The 25418-nt window shown below is 34.9% G+C and overlaps 1 protein-coding gene across 11 annotated transcripts in view; it reads right to left on the reverse strand.

Annotated features, from left to right (window-relative positions):
• The window catches only part of NBEA (neurobeachin), a 467529-nt gene that overhangs the window by 221131 nt on the left and 220980 nt on the right, over nucleotides 1-25418 (reverse strand). For all 11 annotated transcript variants that reach the window (XM_042014378.1, XM_042014387.1, XM_042014386.1 and 8 more), the window contains 2 exons: nucleotides 16505-16569; nucleotides 3598-3706 (listed from right to left, as the gene is read on the reverse strand). In XM_042014378.1, the coding sequence (XP_041870312.1) occupies nucleotides 3598-3706; nucleotides 16505-16569 (174 nt within the window). The remainder of the gene's footprint in view (nucleotides 1-3597; nucleotides 3707-16504; nucleotides 16570-25418) is intronic.

The raw sequence follows: 25418 nt of genomic DNA on the forward strand, positions 1-25418 counted from the left end.
AGGGGCGTGGAAGTGACCAAAGAGTGTCTGGTTTAGGAGAGTCTTGGTGGGGACACTGAATTGTTCTGTAGTACTATTTCTAAACCATGACACGATTCAATTGAAATGGTTCTACTACTATATATTATCCATAAAAAAGCACTCAGAACATGAAAAAATTGAAATACCAAGGGCAAAGGCAACAGAATTGCAATTAAAACCATTAAACTATACACCTCTGCATGTGTATATGTGTGGCCATGCAAGGCTAACCTTAGAAGTTAGTCTTTCTTTGTAAATGTTTCACATGTTGTCAGGTATAAAATACAGCTCTAACATACATAGGATAATATACAACAAAAAATTACGTACACTGATTTTGATCTTTAGATTATATTAAGACCTGAAATTAAAAAGTTATTTGATTATTTTATTACTACAGATGCTAAACTACAAAACTACGGTGTATATTTTCTATTTCATACCACAACAGGCAAAATTTTGATAACATACTACCTCTTCTAAAAACCTAATGGATAAAAAAATCACTCATCTTTTAAACTGAAAAAAATCTAATATTTCCATCATGTTTCCTTTGAGAGAAGACTACCTCTAAAATAAATACTGTGGTTCTTAAGTTTCTCACAAATTTGTTTCTAAACTGCCAGAATTCCATAGTGTATTTTTGTTTTCATAAATCCTTTCTTTATGTATAAGGACAATACTTTTCCACTTCTCTTCTCAAAATCATGCTAAGTTCAAACTCAATTTCTCCTCCTCATCAAAATTCTTTCATAATGTCTAAAGAAAGGGAATGCAGCCAGAGTAATCAAAATAAATCCACTAAAAGTAGAATTTTCTAGGTATAAATTAAAGGCCAGATTGTTCTCAAAACAGCTAAATTAAAAAATACCTTTTAAGACACATTTTTGCACTTACAGTTTTTGTGAACCATTTTAGAATGTTTAGCCAACACTCAAAGCTGTAATAGTGCTGAATAGAATCCAATATTCTAGTATTCAAAAGAGCAATTAAAATTAACCTCAACCTTATATTTTATTCTTCATATTTCTGCATACTACCCTTTTAGTACAGATCACATTAGCATTCAATAAGATTTTTACAGTGGTCTTTCTGTTGTGTTTACAGACATTATTTCAAGTAATCTATCTGGGAAAGAACAATGGTTACACTAATTCATAAAGGGTTAATTCATTTTTCAATTTATCTTCTTGTACAGGGAGGCACCAATTAGTACAATGATCTGCCTTAGTAATGAGGTTAATATTTCACCAGCTCATTGGACAGTAAAATTAAATTTTCATTTTTCTTCCTGAACAATTACAAAGGTTAACAAAATGAAAGTTAACTGTGAAGTATCCATTCTGGGAGGAATTTTCCTGGCTGCAACTACAACTGGAGTCACAGAGTAAAACTTAGATGCTGGTCTATGGCCTCCCCTCTATGCAGGAGACACAGTAACTCGGTGCAGCTTGGGCCAAATAATTTCACCCATAATTATTCAATTAAAGTTTAAAGGGTAGAAATAAAATAAAATAGTCATGCATTTCTCTAGCTGAGAGCAATGATTAACATGTACTAAACCCCAGGACATACACCTATACAGTTTATTAAAACAAAATGACAGATATACAGCCATGTAGTAGAAAACTACCAGAAATCTCTTTGTCCCTACTGCTTTCAAGTAGGATGAATAATAAAATGTTCAGTTATATTCCCACCATTATTAAAGACAATATATAAAGCATTCTTTCAGACTTTAACCATCACCTTATTTAAGTACTTGTGAATTTCACATTTAAAACAGTCTACATTTTACAATTTTCTTTTATGATTTGCAGTTTTAAACTTACTCGCCTAAAAAGTGTATCTCGGTCTTTTCCTACAGGAAATGTAATGAAAATTTTCATATATGGAAAATGTGCTGGTTTCTTTACCAGACAATAAAACAGACTTGAGGCTATTCCTTTAGGGAATTTAGTTAATATTCTAAATCTTATTTGCTAACAGAAGCTAGAAGTTAATTGAATATTCTCATTTTGTCTAGAGTTCTGACAGATCTTATACCTCAATGTATTCTTCAAAGAGCAGATAACTCAATCTTCCATTGTCCTCTTAGGTTACTGCATGATGCTCTGATAGATATCAAATGTTATTTATTGTTGAGGCAATATGAAACTTCACTCTGACATACACTTAATTGTAGATGCAATTTTATCTACGTTCAAAATATCCAGTATAAGCTTGGTAATAAAGTTGTTGCAATCCCATATGACAAGTGTCTGCTGTCTGCTCTGACAAAATGAAGTAAAGGTTATGTGTATTCAAAATGACAACAGATATCACTGTGTCTCACAGTTTTCAGCTAGGTCAAGGAGCACAAAAACTAGGACACCAAAGTGCACATTTAAGAGAGCTGTTTCAAGGTGATAAAAACCTCATCAAAACTAAGATTACCGGATCCTATTTCTAGTCACCAGGTGCTTGTTGACATTTTCTGACAGATTAATAAAATGATATAGATATTTATTATCATCAATACTAAGTCAGTATATCTCACTGCTAATGCTGGTTCACTTGAGCAGTAAAACATGTGGAAATATATGACTGCACATATATACCTACATCTACACCAAGGTATGCAAACACAAGGCAGGTTCAGAAACTATAAAAAACAGTGATGAAATATTGTATGAAACACCATAGTAATGCAAACCCATATTTGATAAAGTCACACCAAAAATGAAGTCTTAACTTTACACCATTACTTCTGCTTTTTTTTTTCTTTAATAGGAACAAAATTAATCCTGTATAAACAAATAAAAACCTATTAAACTGAAGCCATTTTAAAAAACAGGGGGGTCTAACATTTGGATCACTTTCAAGCAATGTAATTTAACTTGTACACTGTACCACTCATTGGTGAAAAAGCAAGAGCATCAACTCCTTTCCAGAATAAGAATTATAGACGTTTAAGAGTTATGGGAACCAGCTACTCTGTTACATCTTCCAATACTGAATCTTACTGTCAATGGTTAATGATTCCTAACTACCAAGAAAGATATGCAGTATTAAATTTCACTCTATAAATTATAAAAAATAAATGTTCTAAAGTGCTCCAAAATTCAAAATGTTCGAAGAAAATGACCTTAAAATATTAAATCTGTTTAACAAAACATTTTTATTTCTTATTTTTCATGAAGTACCCTAAGTGTATAATTGCTTTATTACTGAACTCATACATACTGTTGAAAAAAATCAACAAAAATAATTATTAAGGTAATTTGCATTACTATTTTCAATAAATCAGGAAAGTTCTTCATGAACCAAAGGGTCTACCCTATCAGATTAGACATTCTGATTAAGGCGTTTCTTCAAGCTGTAAATGCTTTTATGAATTTCAGTGACAAGATGAGAAATTAAACCCATTCCTCGTGCTTGACATTTACCAAAGCTTTTAAAAAGCAGTTTTGAAATGCTTGCAATGTAAATTTCTTCCTTGGAAGAAAAAAAAAAATCTTTATTGCATGGAGTTACAGTCTAGGTGACAACTGACTGAAAACAGAGAAGCAGAAATGCACCAGCTCCCAGGCTTACCTCAAACTCAGCGTGCTTGTGGACATCTTCAGCTCTTTGTCGGTTTAAAATAAATTCTGCTTCATTTGCAACACGCACTATATGGTCTTTCATTGCATGACACAATAATCTAAAATAAGAAAAATCAGAATCAGCCTTTTTATTTGATGTACTTCAAATAAACTATTTCAGCAGATTTACTTACAATGGAAAAAATTAAAATCAGTGAAACTTCTGTAATTAAATTTTCAAATTAGTTGAAATGAAAAAACAATTTTATCTAAATTTTTCTGCATAGTGAAAGCAGAAAGAAATCAAATTAAATGGAAAAAAGTTTTCCATTCATTATCGAAGGGAAAAGTTCTTTATGGAAGAATACATTTTGAGTAAGTCTTTAACAGTAGTCTCAATACGAATACTGCATTGTCATTTAAAAAATCTAGACAACTGCTTAAACTCTTATTTGTACCATTGAAAATATTAAGTAGAGGTGTTCCAATTTCAGTCTTAAAAAGTCATGCCACTACTGAAGATTTAAAATTCTATTAAAATTGCAAAATAATATCAATATATTTCACATGTTTTTTCAAACACTAGAGTGAAAAGTGCATCTTGTTTCCAAGTTTTCAAGGTATCAGGAATAGAAAAATCTTACTTAAAAAGGAGGAAAAAACAGATTAAGACTGGACTGAGGCTGAGGATGTCAGTCAGACACATTAACTTAAGACTTTTGTAAAGACCACAAAATACCATGAGGTGCATAATAAAATTGCAGCATAAACAACACTGTTAAAAATGCTCACATCTTTTTGGGCAGCAAGAATGGAACCAGCTGCTTTCTTGCCCTATAGTCCATATCTAGGGTTGGCCATTATATTAAAAATTACTCTGCTCTTCTTATCAGCAGGGAGGAAATATCTTTCTGGATGCAATGATCTGCCAGGTCTGTTTAGGATCAAGAAGAACTGTTTCTTTTTCTGTGAAAGTGGAATATAGTCTGGGATTTTCCTTCTTTCAGCATCAGGGAAAGAATTTCAGTTTCTTCTATTAAGGCTGTGAAAATTTTAGCAAACTCAACCCTAAGGTTGGTGTTTGGTGTTAGAAGCACCACAAGTAAAATTCATTATTATTAGAAATGAAAGTCATGATTACTAGACCTTACACCTGCAAGATGGAAAGATCTGAACTCTGTTCTTGCCTCCTTTGGTGTGTTCTACCATCTGTGAAGGGAGGAAACCACTTACCCTGAGCTAATATTCAATATGTGTGCATGGCAAGGGAAGCCATAAAGGTTGGGGCCTGTGTTTTAGAGATAAAGAGAAGAAAACTTGGATCAAGGTTTCACAGAGGATATTCATGCTTTTAATAACCATTTTTATTATATCTAACCCTTTGCTATTTTCAAAGCAAAAAAATTTTGTAAATTATAAAGTTGCCTACACTGCAGTCTTCCAAATTTAGCTTTATTTTTTAATCTACCCTGCTGGACAATATGCTTCAGTATTTTATTACTGCTAAGTGTGCAGATCTTTATTGTTAAGAGCTAATGGTAGGACTGTCCTCAGATATGGATTAGGAATGAACATTAGTGGGTGTCAAGAGGATGGGGACAGACCCTTCAGTGGTGCTCAGCGACAAGACAAGGGGCAATGAGCACAAAGTGAAACACAGGAAGATCCAGCTGCATATGAGGAAAAATGTCTTTACTTTGTGGGTGACACAGCACTGCAACAGGGTGTCCAGACAGGCTGTGGAGTTTCCTTCCCTGGAGAAATTCAAAAGCCACTTGGATGCAAACCTGTGCAACCTGCTCTAATTGAACCTGGGGCTGTGCTAGATGATCTCCAGAGGTCCCTTCCAACCCCAGCCACTCTGTGATTCATGACATAGACAAGCTTCTCTAAAATGAGCAAATACTAGATTTGAGTGTTTAATATCTCTAATGAAATTGTGTATCACAGGTCTTCCGGAAATTTTACATATTATAGTAACAATCTGGAAGCTAGGTTTTCAAAAGTGAACACACAGATTTCCAGTGTCTACTGGCTGCACATTCCTTCCTGAATGAACTATGGAATAAATGGAGCATAGTGCAAATGCTCCAGCTGTGGTCCAGACAAGAATTCTAGATCCAAATGGCTTCAGGTGAAATGAATAGGCTTCTTAGGCATTTCCTATCACCAAGAATTTGCTGAGAAAAGATGAAAACTAACTTCAAGACACTGGGTTTATTATTTGGGAGATCTGGGCAGTTTTTATATCTCAACACCCCCCACCTGCCCAAAAAAGCCCACCAAAAACCCAACAAAAAATCTAAGTGGCCTCTGTTCATGAGCAATGATAAATAAATACCACATTAATCTTGGTTGTATTTATCTGTAGTAAGAAGTGTTCACATTCCCTGTGCCCATTTATGTACCTACAAGTACAAGGACCTTCAAATGGATCCTCAGAGACTGCTAATTCACACAAGTTATAAATAAATCTCTTGCCAATACATAGGGAAATGTCTGTCTGCTTTACAGAAAATGAAAACTTTTATAGTCATGCAGCAGCAGATTCAAATCAGATGGCTGAAATTGCTGGTGACACCAGATGTACCTTTTGTTTATTGTCAAAAGTCTTATCTATGGGATATCTCAGTATTATTTCAACTGTGTCTTGCCATTTTCTTCATGCACTCTCACATATCTATCACTGATTGTGACTTCTTCAAGAAAAAAATGAAAAACTGTTTGTACGATCATTAACAAATTAGGATTATCACAAAAGTGAGGCCACAGCCTATTAAAACTGTATCAATTAAATAATATGGCATCAATGTGTGCTAATAAGGGACATACTGTGATTCACTTACCTTAGATGCTTGTATGCACCTAAGGTAGAACTTCAAAGACTAAGTAAACTATGTTTTTCCATCTAGAAGATCCTTAGTAATCATGCTAATCCTAAAATCACTTGACAGAAAGACACTTTGAAAAAAAGGAAGGGTGAAAATCCAGACCATCATTTAAAAATCTTGCGTGGCTACAAAAGAAGCCTTGACCTGGATGCTTTGATTTGCAAATGCAAGAATGTAGGGCTGAAAATAGAAGCATAATAAATTAAAGCAGTTAAATGTGTCATCGCTGAGAGGCAGCAACTACAAGGTTGAGGAAGCAACATCTTGTCTTACAGAGGTTTTTGCAAAGGTACTTGCTTCTGTGCTTGCTCTACTTGTTAAAAGAAACTTATTTCTTGATTTTTAAAAGCCCTATTAAAAAATAATTTTTGGTATTGATTTTTAGTTCTAACTGAAAGCTACCATGTATTCTCAAACTACATTCCTACTAAGTAAAAGATAGCAAAACTGTTTACTGGATTATATCATAGCCAGCTAACTCCGATTGAATCTCAGATTCATATAGACACAGCATTACTCAGTGTACTGTCTTAACTGATTTATACCTGATGAAAAAGCGTGATAATGTTGTCATCCTTTGAATACTAACCAATTTATCTAAATCCTGATTAATTCAATCGCATGCATGGCATAAGATTAAATAAAAAAAGAAACCTCCAACTTTTTGGCTTGAGAAAAAGTGTCTACAACTTCTTTTGGATTCTCAAAGAAAAAAAAAAGAAATTATTCAGAAAGAATCCCAAATCAGGAGAAAACTTACCCTCAGTAGTATCAAAGGCTTCCAACATATATTTAAAAAAAAAATTAAAAATCTCCCTTCACACGCTACAAGTAAGAGAAAAGAACAAGGATCTCTAGGTCAGCAAACTCCCTCCTTCATTGCAAAGGCAGCTACGTCATTCAAAATCTTTCAAATCTTTCATAAGTTTATGAAAGGCATTTTCATGAAATCTACTTCGTGAAATGGGTCTTCAGTGTATGAAAATGTGATTGAGTTTCTTGCCTCCCACACAGCTTTGGAAGGTTCTCTGAAGCTTAAAACTCTTTTACTTTCCAATCCAAATGTATTCTTCAGCAGTCTTTACGGTCTCATTTTACACAAACCTTGCCCTTAGGTTTACACAATTCTTCCTTCTGACAATCTCCGGATATTCCATGTATCCCTATTTATTATGCTAAGTAAACCGTCTCTCTGACTTTTCTTGTGTGGCAAAACAATTGATAAGAGGAGTTTTACTAATATCATAGCTAAATTTTACCTTTTCTACAAGTGCATATCCAAAACTATATTCTAGACAAATTCTAGTTACTATTTACATTGTAACATAATTGCTGCCTTATTTCAATGGAAACTCTTTCTGATGCAATTCTAAAATGGTGTTTCCCTTTTTCTTAGCACTATGTTCTATGATTTTGCACACGAAAATTTCAGTAATAGATTTGTCTTTTACTTCCTCAGGTATTTCCAAAAGATCCAGCCATTAGCATATATTTTCAAGAATATGAATTCCATGTACTGTAACATTATAAAATATTTATGTAGTACATTACATTGTATAACATTTATATTAATGCAGGTTTGAAACCCACCCAATATATCCTGATTGATATTTCTGTCATCTATCCAACCAGGTTTCCCATCCACAGTTTTTTACAGAGCATTCCCTTTTTGGGGAAAAGTCTATCCTCTATCTTTCCCTGACCATCGTCCTGTACTGGAGTGACCAATCCCAGCAAGAAGGAGCTTGAGGCACAAGAATGCATGTATACTTGCTATACAAAGGGATGACCTAAAATTCGAGAGCTGTACAATTTTTATTCTCCTTTGGAAATAAAATGTGTTCTATAGTGAGATATCCTTATCACTGTGACTGAGTTAGAGCCACTGTTCTCATTCACTCTTGTAAACCTCATCCTGTCTTAGCAAGCACCACCCTCAACAGACCTAGTAGCTACATTAATGTTGAGACAGTGAGGAATCAGGCCTTCTGGTCATACTTATAAATTTCTACATAAGTAGTACTTCTAAAGCGCTAAGGAGTTTTATGAGAAGTTTCACCACAGGCTTGCTGTACTTTTTATACTCACTCGCAGTAATTCACGATTTACAAAAACAAAAGTCCTGAGTTAAAAAAAAGTTTAAAAATTGACCTTGAAAAATGTTTGGCTTTATCCTGTGTTCTTCAGTTGCACCACTGAAACTCCTACCAGTATTGAAGACATCTGTGCTTGCCAGATGAGCTGATCTCAATCAAGAACTGATAACCAGCAAAAAATCTTATCTCCTCTCTGTGTGCCAATCCTTACTGCATAAGGTAGAGATTAAACGTGACTTGGTAACTTACAGTTTCTCTTCACCCAGACAAGCTTGATTTATATTAATGTCCACAAATTTACAAACCACAGATTAAGTTCCTTTACTTGGAAACAGCTTTGACTTGGTTTTAGACTGAATCAAAAGACTTTCAATAAGGAATCCACCAACAAAGCAGTCTGAAATCACTTGTGCCTCAAATCCTTCTACAGAGAAATTAGCTTTGTGGAGTTTTCAGCTGAAGATATGGAAAAAACTCTAATTAAAATAAACTGGTACTTCATAATAAGCATGACAGGGCTTAAGTATCTGTAGGAATAAATGGTGGGGTCTCCTTAAGCTAAAAATGGAAGAATCTCAGACTTACGAGCAAGACAAGATTGAGAGCAAGTTCAGGACATGACTATTCATAAATATGAGTTATTTGTAAATATTGTTTGGGAGTAGGTAAGAAGTTATTTTAAATCCATGTAGCTAGCTTTCCAGAATTCTGTCCTCAGCAAAGTTACTTTAGAATTCCAGAGTGCTTACACGTTTGTGAAAAAGTATGTGTAACCAATCAGAAACCCCTGTTTTACAGATAATGGAGTTTAAAAAGGCTGGATTGTGGAGTACCACATTCCACGAAGTCATTCAGATAAATAGCCAGTGCCTGGAAGAAGTTTTTTAGTTTTGGAAAAAGAGATGGTGATAAGACTATACACAGACTGTATTGGAAACCTGTAAAAAACCACAAAATGCTTGCAACACATCTAGATGTGAATCTGTACACCTATTAGAACTGAAGGATGAAAATTCTTATCTCACTAGCTATGCTAACTGGGCTTTGCTGCCCTGCAGTCAGTTGTTCCTAGCAATAATCTCACACAGAGAGAAGGGGCTCATTGTTTTTACACTGCTAGATAAAATGATTGAGCTTACATTGCCCAGTCATTCCTTCATTGAAAATAAACTAAAAACCCTGATCATTCCCAAATAGTAATTTTCAAAATAGATTACCAAATGAACATTTGTTATAATTTAGCTAAGATCTTGCTTCCTCTACTCATTCCTGAAATTCTGCCAACTCCCACGTCCAGGGAAACAGATGTTTCTCTGACTTACTTTCATCATATGCCCATAGCTTAATTTAAAAAAAACCCAAACAAACAAAAACAAAAAACCCAGCCTGGAAATGTGCCACATCAAACAGTTGGTTTGAAAATTATTACTCTTAATGGCATTCATAAGAAATGAAACCTATCATTGCACCTGATATCTGTAATAGGATTCATAAACTAGTTTAACTTGAAGAGTTTGAAGTTCCACAAGATGCAGTACTGCTATGAATACTTTGAAAGTAAATTCCTATAAATTTTGGAAAGTAATGTCTAACACGGAGGTCTCATTTCTTGCAAGAGAGGAATGATGGGAGAGAAAAGTTTGAAATTATAGCATGCAAACACTGGCTATGGATCTACAACATAAGGACATTGACAAGATAAATTTCATGAAAGGTAACTATTAATGTTTCAGAAATGTCAAAGAAGGTGTAGCAGATTCAATGAAATTCAGAGTTGACTACAAAGAATCTGTTCCACTCCCCATAAAGATTTTCTATTTTGCAGAGGAATTTTCTAAATCAAGAGGAATCTGTCTCTTTGAAATAGTGTTTACTGGATAGTAAACATCCTTGCCCAGCAGTTATAACTGATGGCTTTTATCTCAGAATCAGCATCTGCTTTGAGATATGACCTGATCAGGCAATGCTAGGGGAAAGGATACCCCAAAACCTATAACAGATCCTAAGAACCGTAGGTGTACTGACCCCACAAATACACAGATGGTTACCATAACAATGTATGCTTTGTCTAACACAAACTACTACTCTGGAGGTAGGACAAGGATGGCTATAGTAAGGGCGACAAGATTATGAAGAAGCACATGTAAACAAGAGACCCAAGCTCATATATGGCTGGAGTAGAAATACAGACATTCAGTGCTCACTTTTACAGAAGTATCTGTGACAGGAATCCTCTACTAAAGGAAGACGATATTAGATTTATCTAGGATAAATTTCCATAAAATGCCCACACACAGTTAATAAAGGATTCCTCCAATCAAAAGTTACACTTGGTGAGGGTGACAATAAAGCACTGGAATGTGGTTATATCTGTCAAAGACAGAATAATCAAACATCATTTTTCTTATTTATTTATGGTTTCTCACTGCTACTGCTTCTCCAGTGTTATTTTCTGACTGTATTTGCGTATATTGGATTTTGCACATCAGACCAGAATCCTTTGCAAGTTGTTCTGGTAGCCCTGAGCTCCATATAGTCTGAAGACCAAATATTTTGCATTCTTGGATGATTCAGGTGAGGTCCTCATTCTGTCCTGTAATCCAGATCATTATCAAAACAGAAACAAAGAACAGTATTTATTTTGGACCCTACTACTAAATCAGTTCTTTGAGAGCTATTTAGAGACCCAACTGCAGATGCACATCATAAATCAAATGTGGCAAGTGGCACTATAGATATACCTTTTAACACGTGCCTGAACATTTAAGTATTGCAGACAGTGAATAATGGCTGTGAAATAATTTACCACAAACCAAACACATTAGAACTGCCAAACTGCAACAGGGGATGTCCAAAAGAAAATTTGATGCAGTTACCCCACAATCCCAGTTGAGGTAACAAGGAAAGAATATAAGCCTTTATGAGCCTCCTTTCAGGATTGAATCAGCAATTCATCCAAGTTTAAAGAAACACTAATTTCCAGACTATTTAAACATTGTTATTTTTTCAAAATATTTCAACAAAACAAGGTTTAAAAGGAAATGGCTTCCTGTGAGTTTTAAATATGCTCAGAGATCCAGGTAGGTGGATATGCTAAAATATATATTTTCATGGCTAAAGGCAGAAAGCACATTTAGGTACAGAGATGGAATTACAGAAGCAAAGTTTAAAATTTTAAATCTGAGATTAAATATAGTCTCATCTTGCCTTAAATTTATATTATAATTAGACTACTCCTAATTAAAATGAAGAAATTATGTAAAAAATAAAGGAAAATATTTAAATGAAAGGAACAAGATCATCTCTAAAGAGGTGAGTGTTGTGAAAGCATAAAGGGGGATGGAAATGGATGATGAGGATAGTAATCAAGCTCTGAAAGACTTATAGATCATGACCTAAAATCCATCTCTTAGGCAGGACAGATCCCTGTGATACTCTGCTTGTCAAAAACATCAAGCTAAGGTACAACCAATTAACCACAAACCCTGGACCCCATTTAAGTAGTAAGCTTTTTACCTATTTAGCTGTCCATCCATTCAGAATGTAGAGTTCTAACTCTGATGCACAAGTATTGTGGGACCTTTCCGGTCTCAAGATAAATGATGTTCATTGCTACTCCTATGACCATAAATCTGATTATCATTTTTATCATAGAAAGCAAACAGGTTGGCAATGGATGGTTTAGCTTTCATAAATCCATGTAGACTGTTACCAATCACCTTCTCTTTCAAGCAGCCAGAACGTGTTTCAAAGGGATTGCTACATGGTTTTCCAAGGGACAGAAGAAAAAATGACAAGCTTTTCCCTGAATTTTGAGGACTGCTTTAAAGATGGGTGTAACATATGCCTTTCTCTGGGAACCTAAGACCTGCCCCAATTTCCTTAACTTCTTGGATCAGTGATTAGCCTCGGAAGGACTTTCACAACCATCAGATGTACCCCATCAGGTATCATGGGCTTGTACGGGACAAGTCATCTCAAGGAATTCTTGACTCAAACCTTATCCTTATTAGATGTCCTCCTTAAACCCTTTCACTAAAGAGAGAGCCTTGATAAACCTTAGTGAAGACTGAGGCAAATAAGGAATTGAGCATCTCAGTCATATATGTGACTAAATCATCCACCTCATTCAGCAACAAGACATTTCCCTCAGTCAGCCTACTAATGAAGCTCTTGTTGTCCTTGATATCCCTTCCAAGTTTCATTTCCAACTGGCCACTGGCCTTCCTGAAAATATCCCTTACATGCTCATGCAATGCTTCTAAATTCCTCCTTTCTAGCCAGCTTCTAGTTCCTCCTCCCGTGTACTCTCTTTTAGCATCAGAGCTCTACAATAATATCTTTTTCTGGCCTGTTCCTGCGCTTGGATAATACTGTACTTAAAAGCCTGACACCTTTGAGAGCTACTTTGACACACACGTTTGCCTCCCATGGGATCCTACTGACCAGTTTCCTGAATAGGCTAAAATTTGCACTCATGGAATCTCTATTCTTCTGCTCTCAATCCTCACTTCCCTCAGGGCCTTGAACACCACTATTTCATGGCAACTACAGCCAAAGGTGCCATTAATTAATCACATTCAATAATAATTTTTGCTTCCTGGTAAATAGCAGATCCAGCTGTGTGTCGCTCTTAGCTGTCTCCTCCTGTATCAAGAAGTCATCCCCAGCGCTCTCCAGTAATTGTCTTCCCTACACACATCCCACCTTGTTGCACTTCCAGAGGTCATCAGGAAGATTAAAGATCCCCATGGGGAACTAGCGTTTGTGATCCAGATACTTCTTCAAGGTGTTTAAAGAATGCTTCTTCCTTTCCCTCACTCTGAATGAGTGGTCTGTAACAAACTCTCACCATGACTTTCCTCTGGACTCTCCTCTCCTGTCCTGCAAGTTATCAACCAGATTATCTTCCATCCCACTGAAGAACTCCAAAAATCTGAACTTCTTCTTCAGAGAGAAGGCAACACTCCCTCCTTGCTTTCTCTGGCTATCTTTTCCAAGGAAATTGTCTATTGCAGCACTTCTGTCATGCACTGCAGGCTGTCCCACCAAATCTTATTCATTCATTCCAATGATGTCATAGTTTTGTGATCACATGTGGAGTAATTTCTACTCCTAGTTGCCCAAGATGTATGCATTTGTATATATATTTACTTGAGGTGGGTGCTCTTATTTCTTGCTTTTGTCAGTGACCAGCCTTTTCTTTCGACCTCATCCATCACTACTCCACTTAAATGTGGGCTGTAGTCTCCCTCAGATATCATTCCTAAAGAAGTCTTTTCATGTCTCCTTTCACAGCCAACATTGCAGATGCATCCAGCTTTAAAATTATGAAGCCTGCTTATGTGTATACCCCAACATAAATCTGAAATCCTAATTAAGCTGCTGTCATTGAAGCTCTTGACATGTGTGATACCCTCAACATCACACATTCATAGCAGGAGACTGATTAAATAGAAGCATGAAGTTCAAGATCATAACCAGGATGTCACTAAATCTTTCAGGTGTATTACATATCTTGAAAGAATTAATTTAAATCTATAGTCAGATCTCTTGTTACACTAAAGGCTGTTAACAACAGTCCTATTTTTAGGAAGTTGTATCAGTGTTCCTATTGAATTCCAAAACTGTGTGTCTTTCAGATCTTCCAAAAAAAACATTATCTATACCAAAAAACCCTAGAAACACAGTATATCAACAAAGTTAAAATGCAAATGAAGTTTGTTAAAGTATCAGGAATACAAATGTAATTGTTTAAACTACAACTAATCTGAAATATTTTATTTAAGAACATTTCTAATACATTCAAAGATCCAAAAGGCATTTGAATTATTTCAAGGAGAAATAACAAGAGTTAGGTACTCAGAAAATCACCTTATAGCATCCATATATTAAAATATAAATGTCTAATTGAATATATTAAAACCATGATCCTCTGCATTACATCTACACATTTTCATCCATATTCAAAAGAAGAATCTTTCTCAAAACTTTTGATTTATTAACTCAGGTCTCTCAAAATCTTACCCAGAAAGTCCTTCAAAATCATCTTAGTCTTCATTTTGCTTTTAATAATTTAAAATTCAATCATTATTGCACAGTGATTATATGCAATTTTACATCCCATTAACCCTGCTTTGTTTTAATTATAAAGATCCTTTGTTAGATTCCTTTAAATGATCCAGTTTATAATTCCAGGTTATCCTAGGGAGCACTTTAATTCAGTTGCACATTCATCAACTGTTTATGTCCTGTTAATTGTTGACAACTGCACAATTGCATTCTCTAGCTATGATTGATGAATTGCATTCACAAGTTTAGCTATTAAGCAGAATAAATATTTATAACAATTTTCAGTTAAAGGATTGTTATCTTTGTCCCCAAAAGGGTAAATTAAAAACAAACAGGCTGATTGCAAAGAAGAGCATTCCAGTAACGCACACACACTTATACTAAAACATCTTTCTGAGAAAAGTATAGGGAGGAACGTGTGTCCAAGGGCAGTTTGATTAGACATTCCTTTGCCTGGATTTAAGGAGTGGTTCTTAAATGCTACTTGTTTTTGAAAAGTCATTGTTAGAGGGGATTAAAAGGTTCACTGGTATCTTAATACCTGACCGATAAAAATACGCATGTATAGGATTCATTCAGAATGGTCATTCTATCAACAGTGAGCATTCAGTAATATCTGACCTCAACATCCTGGCTGAGAAAATGAAAAAAAAGGTCCAAGTGGTATTGCATATTACTATCCAAGAACATAAGCTTACTATAATTATTCAGTCTGTTGCCAGGTAATATTTGTTGTACAATGTGCATGACCCACTCAGGTAAGCCCTATTGTGGTGTAAAAACTCATATTTGCACTTTATAGCAAGAAGAATTTCCAACGGAGGGAGTTAAGTTTCCTACTGCTATATGGGCACTATAAACTCAGTGTGCAAAGGGAATCCAGGAGAATTTACACCAGCCAAATGCTGGGTAATTACAGGCTCCTGTGTTTTTGATATTCATATTCCTATATTTCTATACTCTGACATTTTCTAAATTTCATTTCAAATAAATGAATGATTTAACCACTGAAATATCAGCTAGACAAAATATATCCTACAATAAAGAGAAGATTTGATACTTCACTTTGCTAATGAGACATCATTCGCAAAAAACAGAAATCACACATAAAATGACAGCATCTCTTCAACAGGTGTATTGCTATTTATTTTTTTTTTAGCTGCACATAAAAAAATGTGTAGATTCAAATGGATTTAATGTATTGGCCAATACAAATCAGACACACTGCACAAGTGGTTTTATTTGTCTTGGGTACTCCACTACCAGAAGGGCCAAAGAGTCTCCCTTTGTTTCTCAGCTTGCTGGCGGGAAGTACTGACAAACGATGTGGAGAGTAGAACATATAGAACTAAAATTACTTGAGGACTGATAATATATTTCATAAAAAATTTCAAAATCAAGGAAGCTCATATAATGTTGTGTATGGCTTACAGGACTCAAATTGGACTGGAAATTCTAGATAAAATAATCATGAAATTATCGTATAGAGAAGTATGTCTGTAAAATGAATGCTGTGCTCCTAAAACAGATGGAGCGGCAGATGGTTTTACAGATTGAGCTCCCTGGACTGTCTGGGTAAAACAACCTTGCTGCTCTGGAGAATGGTGGTTCAATTCTCAAATAACCCTAAACTTATATACAATTCAAGGGAATTCTATTTCCTTCTGTCAATAAACAAAATTTTCAAAATTTACACACTTAAAAATTAAATATTTACTATATAAAGTATCTATAAAATAAATCTTTTAATTAACATGGCCTTTTCACAATCTTTTTGGAACAGATGGTGAGGAAGTATTATCACCCAGTGGAATAAATGCAAAATGACTACTTGTTCAAAAGCTTTAAAATTCATTACCTTCCTTCATTGATGAGCTCAATAAATGCAAGTCCTGCATTCTTCTGAATAGAATTTTGCCATTCCTAAGAAGATAAAATATAACATGATCAAAACCTAAGGATTTTAAACCACATTTTTGAAGTTGACCCTGATGACTTCCTTAGGAGATTGAATTTAGGCAGAATTTCTTAATTCTCCCCAACCCCCCCAAAGAAGAATGACCTGATCATGTAAAAACTGTAATTCATTCAGATTTTCAAATAAATTTTAGGTGGTCATGTCTTCTGTTTCACCCCTAAGCAAACTTTAGTTTCCTTGTCTAGAGAATATGGAAACACATCATGTTTCTCCAGTTCATGCAGTTGCCCAATGAACATTAGTGCTACAAAGTACCTTCTTCAGGTTGCTTCACTGCTACACCTTGTACATTTTATTATATAGGACAGGCAATAATCCCTGTAACATCCATCCCTCCTGGAATTCAATTTTTGCTTCTTTCCAATTTTAAGTGAAAACAAAAGCAGCCTATGATAACAAACTATTAGTTTTTAAATTCTTTTACAGTTACCATGGATTTCCAAGATGGAACTTCAGACAGATTTAAACCACATAATTGATATTAAATTATAACAGGCTTTTACTTCATATACCACTAAGTTAAAGAGCAGTTTCTCGATGCATCACAAACAGCTTTTGTCATACAACCCACTACCTCTATCACACCAAAAGATTTCAGATTCCTGAGATGAAAAAGGTGGAGATCTCTCTCAAACAAATAAAGATTACTTTCTTTTGCAATAATTCCTTAAAACTTTTCTTTAAGAGCAATAAACATTTCCTCTGCATTATAATGAAAAACAAATCAAAATACATTAGCTGGATTACAGTTCACAGAGAGATTTCCTAGCTTGAGACTTCATGTTATTAATGGGTAGAGGGTTACAGTTAAAGGACTATTCAATTTACATTTAATTTTTCCCAAAGAGTAAAAAGTCCGGCAGAAATTCCCAATGCTTGTTTCCTAATATGGGCGAAAATAAGATGGCTTGGCATAGATAAGGCAATTTTCTCAAAGAGTAGCTGTGAAATCTAGCCACTAATCATCAAAGTGCTTCTTACTGATTACATGAAAATTCACAAATTTTACCAAGTCATGCATCTTAAAAAAATTCCAACAACAACAATCTTGTAGTCATGATTGTTTTATAAAAGGCAAGCTACTAAAATACCCAAATAATGAACATACTCTTGACCCATTGCTGAGCAGGTAACTCCTGGTTAGGGAAGACAGAGTATCAGCACTCAAGCCTCTAGCTGATAAACTACAAAACCATTGTAACAGGTCCTTTCTTCAGTGCTGTTGATTTTGTTATTTTTCAAATCCAGTAACTGAAGCCAATGATATTACTCTTGGAAGCAGTTAAATTACGTGTGTAGAGTAGAATATCACTCGGAGAAACTAAGAATGCAAGAATTCTATTACCTAAACACAGGCCCCTTGAGACACTTTAAGAAACAAAAGTCTGGGTCAGAGATAGTGTTCAAAGTGTAGCATTTTTTATTTCTTATCAGAGCCTTTTACCATACTCTATAAAAACCACTATTAGCTTTTTCTTTTGAGATGCTTTTCTGCACCACAGTTGCTATGACTTTGCAGTCAGGAAAGCAGAACTGGCATGACTACAAATCAGGAAGGAAGTTGAAAAGAGAGAGGAGAAAGGAAAAAAGGCTTCCTAAGACAGGTAGAAGAAAGCATGCTAATTAATTTTTAAAAAGAAACAGAGGGTCTACCTGTGTCTGCAAGAGCCCAAGAGATTCCTGCAAGTATTTTGTCAGATCGTCCTGCCCAGTGCAAATGTCTCAGATTCTGCAGAAGATCCAAAATGGCTGACTGGATTTTATGTGAGATATCTTAAAGTGCATAACAAGCCATTAAGATATGTATATGGAAGTGAAAAAATCTCTTCTTATATCTCCATAGGTGGAAAATCTCATCGATTTATCTGAAGTAATTATTAATGACAATAACGTTTGAAACTTTCCCAACTATCTACCCAAAACTAGTGAAAAACATGATGCAGAAGCAGAAAGAAACCAGGATTCATGGTTCATGTATTGTTTCACTACAAAGTAGCTACTACAAGATTTACTAAAGACTCTCAACCCTCCATTAATTCACAACTAAGGGAATAATTATTACTGCCACAATTTCCTCTCACTTTTAGGCATAATTTAATGTAACAGATTCATGATCCTGAGAGATGACCTGTAATTGTGAAGAGGTACCTGGTTTTCTTTTTTCCACTTTATTTTTAAAAGATGCAAACAATAGATTGAAAATGCTCTGCAATGCCAGCATTAGTTACCTTTGCAATGGCCATTCATATCATTGCATGTACTTCAAGAACTAGATTAAGATGTGGAGCAATTTTGTTTATAGCATCTTGAATTCCAAAGAAATCATTCTCAACCCCCAGATGCAAGAAGTGGAAAGATAAACACCAAATGAAATGGATACAGTGACAGTATCCATTTAATATCCATAGAAGATTTATGCTACAGCCGAGTGGAATCACAGCACAGTCATTTGGTTATTAGCAGCTAAGTGCTTGAATGACTAGGCTACATCTTGTGTGGTTTTGGTATAGTTCTTATCGTGAATCTTCTGAGCCTTAGAGCAAGAGCTTGAAGCCTTTTCCATGCCTCAAAAATGCTGGTGCCAATTACATGCTGAAGTAATGGAAGCCTTTGACAATATCATGTATGAGACAACTATTTCTATACAAGAATGCATTGATCTTTCTTTGGGGCTCCTGCTTGGTAGGGCAGTGGGGATGACTCAGAACAAGGTGGGGTGTAGAAGACTCAGAGATAGAGGCATGTTTAGAGACTGTCCAACACAGTGCTCAAGAATGATGACATCACTTCTTTGTACTAAAAACAGAATCAAAATTTAGTTTTTAACTTTATTCATGCTGAAACAAATAAAAAAACTGTCTTCATACATAATCACTAAACATTATAACTTTAGACATTCAGTTCAATTACTTCCAGCATGGTTTTTTTGTAAATAATTTATATTATGCAAAATTCTACTAAATTCTATTAATAAAAAATGTACTAAATTATTACAATAATGGAAATTGCCACCTTCCTATACCCACTTAACTTCTCCTCCTCATCTATTCTGTCATCTCTTGAAAAGTGTCACTGCATAAAGAATGCATCAGTACTATTTCCTTGAAGAAGGTTCAGACTGAAACCTGTTACAAAACTCTTCGTGCAGAGGACAGGAGATGAATAACATCAGGATGAAAGTAAAAGGCTAAAAATACTAGATAATGAACCGAAACGCAGTACAGATATTACTTGAAATTCAGTTGTTTTTCTTATCATGAAGTACATTCATTTATTCTCTGATATCATTACAATTTTTACTTTTGAGTGTATTTTCCTAGTTCTATTTCTTTAAAATTCTCCAATCTCCAGTACACATTAAAAAAAAAAAAAAAAGGAAAAAAACAGTCCAGACACAATTTATGAATAAATTTAGCAACATCTTAAATTGCTAACAGAAAATTCACACTGGAAAAAAGTAGTGGAGGGGTGTAAAAGGAACAACTAAGCTTGGCATGTTAAGAACTTCTTTTAGTTTATATTATACTTCTTTCCAAATAATCTTTTGCTTACAATTTTTAAATTTTTATTCATGATGTCTAGAAAATATCTTAAATGGTGATTCTCAGAGTTCTCTCACCCTTTCCACTTTCTGCAAGGAAGTCTAAATTTGTGTCATAAATTTCAAGTTTCTCAAAGAAGTGCAGTTACTGAATGGAGAGATACCTGGTGAAGTAATCATCCTACACTTCTCCTTGAACTACAGGTGCTACTAACAATCAATTGTATCCTCATTGGACTTCTCTCTTCTCCATGCCTTAAATTGATCTGAGGTTTATTTTTTTTTCGTACTGAATATTAGTGAATTTTCTAGTCTAAGACACTGATAACTCAGTTGACACCTCAATTCTTTAATCACTGTATTTTAATTAAAACTTATTGAGACAGATGAAATTCTATTATATCAACTTTCTTCTTTCTAGACCCTTGAATATATTTGGGGGAAAATCTTGTATGGAGCTGAACAGGTGCTAGCTTTCATCTGGAGAAGGAAATGGAAACTATAAAAATGTGTTTGTAATTCACAACATGCACTTAATTTAGCTTGGGATTGAACTCCATGTTGTGGAGTTACCTCCTAAAATCAACAATAACTTCATATCCAAAAATCACCAATAGCTTGCTTTACTTCATTTAGGAGGAAATATTCAAAAGAAATGTTACAAGATGTAGGAAATGTTTTGTGGTTTTTTTACGGCAAAAAACCATGTCCATTAAAAACAGGTAAAAACAGGAAAACTGACACAGTCTCATAAATTTTTGAGATGATTATTCTGTTTTTAAGGTCATAGAACTGTCCCTACCAGTCCTAGAAGAATTTACCGAAAGATATTGGAGTCTTAAAATCTTGCATTATTGTTTAGAATGAGAATCAGGTCTCAGAATTCCAGTAACACTGCCTGTATACTTCCCTCACACTCACATATGATATGCTGATAGAGGATAAATAAAATCTATCTTTGGTCTACTATTCCAATAAATTTGGGTTCAATTTTAGGCTTGTGTAATTGGTCATCCATTTTAAAAGTGGTTATTTCCCACAATAAGCAAGTTGCAGAATGACTGACGACATCCTCCTGGGAGGAAAATCTGCAAGTATTTGAATACTCCTGGCTTCTGGCCAAATCACAGAAAGGAAAAGAATGTGAGACTTTCAAAACACTATTTATGTGAACATGAATTTAATAAAACAAAGGTAATAGAAAGCTTTAGATTTCAGTTTCACAAGACTACAGCCTCATTTTTCCTCTATTTTCTTGACTTGAAATAGTAAGTTAATTTTTCACTTTCTTGGAAACATACAGACCCATTGCCCTTATGATCACCTGTGGTAATTGCCCAATTTATCTTGAAAATGAAGTCAAACATTCCCAGAGGAACATTTCATTGGTATCTTGAAAGAAAAGAGAAAAAAAAATCTACAATTGCAAAAACATTTATATTATTTAAACAACACTAGGGAAATGGCCAATTTAGATGATACAAAATTAACCTTCATCATCCTGTAGAAATTCTGCATATCTTCTAATACAGACAGAAGATATGTGCTACAAGATACACATATCTCCACAACTTCTAGAGCTTACTTCCTGACTGGAAAAATTTTTCATTTAAGAGATGCTAAAATTATTATTAACAACATGTATGCTATGTATGGCTACTAATTCCAAAAGCCAATCCACTTTTTACTCAACCACTTTTTGATGTTAAAGGTAGTTAAGTAATTTGAAGTCTGCCAAAAAAAAAAAAAAAAAAATCTTTGGATATACAGAAAACTACTCCTCATATTATCTTCATTATAGTGAACCTCCTGAAAACTATGGTATATTTACTATTAATGATGGTCTCAGTAATGAGCTTTTGTACCCTTTCTCAGCTCTTTAAGGAATACCAAGTGACTCTGGCTTTTCAGGCATTTCCTTCTGATCGAAGATCCTTCTCAATTGTGTAGGCAGCTTTATAGAGAAGTCAGGGGAAGATACCTTGCCACATTAAGATATGGGGAAGGTGATTCTTACAGTTTTCTGATCCTGCCTGTTTTGCCATGAATCCAGAAGTTGTTCGGATCAGCATCTCACTGATGTGTATTCTTTAACATTTTCTGACAAAAACACTCTGACAAGAACAGGGAGGAGAAAGGACCAGAAGTTTCATGATAACTCTGGTATAAGATTAAAAAACCAACATCCTGCTTATTACTAAAAGCAAAACACAGAATTAGTTTGGTGAATATATGGGAATCTGTAAGGACACCTCGCAGAATGATGAAGAAAGTAAAGTTGCTCAACAAGTAGGAAAGAATATACTAATGGTTTCCATTTGAAAGTTAGATTATCAGAAGCAGATGACCAAGAGATGAAGACAGATTGGGCTGGAAGACATTCTACACGTGGACAATGCAAGAAAATTCTCTGATACCCCTTTAGTGTATATTAAAAAAAAAAAAAAAAAAAAAGAAACGGTAATGAAAAACTATCATCTTTTGGAAAATAGTTTTCCAGATAATTTACCAGAATTCCTTAAAGAAGGTGAGAAAAGTTGAGGTGGGGAAAAACAAAAAAAAAAAACCACAAAAAACCCTCCCCCAGCAAACAACCTAATTTTAGAGAAAAAAAAAAAACATATAAAGGGAAAATTTTTCTGCTTCTCGTGTAGCTTGTACCAGAGCTCATTTTGGAAATTACTCTGTGTATAACAACCTATTTGTGTATAGGCTATGTGGTGGATTATGAAGAGCCCAAAATCAACATCAGAACCTAAGTACGTGTTTCAGCTGTACCATATTTGATACTGCGGAAGGACACAGTAGAAATATTGTTTCTCTCTCAATGGACCTTTATGTAGTCCAAATAGGATGAGACTATTATTAGAAAGTACTAGCTTTACCTACAAAGATGTTGGTTATTGAACTTAAATTTGAGCCTGTGGTAAAGTGTGAAGATACAAAGCCTCATTTTGGAGAGACATTGCTGACAATTTCATACACATTTCTAGTGCCTTGTCCAGCACACGAAAATCTGTGGTGTTTTTTTGCTCATTTAAACTTCTTGCTATTGCTCTAATTTCTCCCATCAAATGCCAAAATTCCTTTCTTGTATCTTGACTGTCACAGAGGCAACCTGCCTTTCCTAGAGCCCCAGCCATCCGATCTGCCCCCTGCTATAAGATATTGGTTTCATGGCTACTCTAGAAGCATTATCAGTTAAAAATAACTTTTTTACTCTTAGTTAATTTTTGGTTTGATGTGACTGTTTCCACCATTATATATATTGATGAAAGGGATCAAGCAGCAATATGGAGCTAGGCATGGAGAAAATATGATACATCTGCAAGCGTGATCTTGGCCAGAGAGAAGCCTAAACTGACCACTAATACTGTAGCCTAAGAGTATGATTCCATTAGATGCAGAGATCTGAATTTACATCTTGCTGCCATGAAAACATGAGTTGTGTTTTCTCTTTTCTCCTTTGTGCTCCCAGTTTTTCAATCCTGAGTCCTTTTCTTCGAGTAGCTCCGGTGGCTTTTGAACAAGGCTCTCAGTCAGCTTAACCCACTAAACCAGAGGAAAAATGGCTTAGCAGTTCTCACACGTGTTGTTAGTCTTGTAATATCAGCACTGGTACAAAAGTGGGGTTAGAAGAGAAGAAGCTGCAGGATGGAAGTAGAGTAGCAGATGCAGAACTCTTTGTAAGAATAAACGTTTTAAAGATATGCTGGAAAAAGGATTATTGAAACAATGAGTTTCTGTACATCTGCATGTGTCTTTCTCTGCATCATTCTCCTCTATAAAACCAAATTTTAATTCAGACTTTTTCAGTGATGTTATATGCAGCATTGTCTCCTATTTGCACTAGTATGAAAACAGAGACAGCGGATAATGCAACAGGACAAATGGGGAAACACAAGCAAAGGTAAAACACCCAACTCATTTTGTGATAAGGAAAAGAAAGATTAAAAAATTATATCCTCATAGGAATTTGCATAGCCAACTCTAATTTCATCACTGAAGTTATATCATAGTTAATTTCCTAAGTAGATTAAATTGCAGGGTTCATTTTTTTCCTTAGACTTAAGGGAAGCAGTCATTATTTAACTTATCTTCGGCCTTTGCTATTGCAGTTGATGTAAAAAAGACAAATAGCAAACACTTCTGTAACTGTTCTGCTATCACAGTTACTCTGAAAGGGCTATCACTTATTTAACAAAAATTAAAGACTATGAGAACTCTAGGAATACCTCTGGAGGGAGACCAAGAAGTATAATTAAAGTTGATCTAATACGGGCAACAAGACTAAATGGATAAAAAGTATTACAAAAGAGGAAAAGGTTTCTGCACAGCAGAGCTGGACAATTCCTCCTTAAACTCCTATAGGAAGTCTTGAATACAGTAGGTTTAGTACCAAGAATTGTGGACTGTGTTTCTATTTTATGAATTGCACATTTCAGGGCTTCTTCTGGTCAGCTGTAGGGACCAGAAAAAGATTTTTTTTCTGCTTGGTTTCTGTGTTGAGCAATTGCCAGTTTCTGAAGAGCTATCCCATACTTTGAGGCAGAATGTACATTTAGATGTGATGGTGTCTACTGAAATCCTTGCAGTGCCTGGTTTATGGGCCTTTCTCTATTCTCAGAGATAAAACAACCACCAAATTTCCTCAGCCGGATTTCCTTTGAATTTACACTGGCCAGGAACATCTTTGGGATATTTTTCTGTTTGTTCATTTGTTTTTACACCTCTCCTTGGAGTGGGACTAATTTCTTGACATTGTTTCAATTTTTTTTCTGCCACTTAGGACAATGAGGCATTTAACCTTATAATAATTATATTTTTAAACAGATTGAGTAGCAAGATATCTTAAATGAAAATACACTATTTTCTTTTTAAGAAAATAGATTTCTCTTCTTAATAGACAAGATACAGAAAAATACAAGTGGCATGAGACAAAACTCATTTGGGACACAACTGCTCGATTTCTTCAGAAGCTGTGTCCCCAAAGAGAAGAATCTGCAAAAGATCTGGAAGTAATTAGGAACTATTGTAGCGTTTCAGTTAGCGGGAAAAAAAAAAGAAAAAAAGAATATGAAAAAAAGTAATTGAAATCTAAATCTGATGTAAGAAGGAACTGCACTGCAAAAGTTGATGCACTTTTTTTAAACTTCATGGCTTATTGAAGAAATCTGCCACTCCAATAGCAACACAGCTGTGACATGCTCAACTAGGCTGAGGGAACAAAGACCAGCTAATCAAGCACAGATC

The sequence above is a fragment of the Corvus kubaryi genome, unplaced genomic scaffold (genome assembly GCF_017639235.1).
Source record: "Corvus kubaryi isolate FWS band 111438036 unplaced genomic scaffold, C.kubaryi_AGA036_p1.0 split1-65, whole genome shotgun sequence".
In the NCBI taxonomy this organism is placed as follows: domain Eukaryota; kingdom Metazoa; phylum Chordata; class Aves; order Passeriformes; family Corvidae; genus Corvus; species Corvus kubaryi.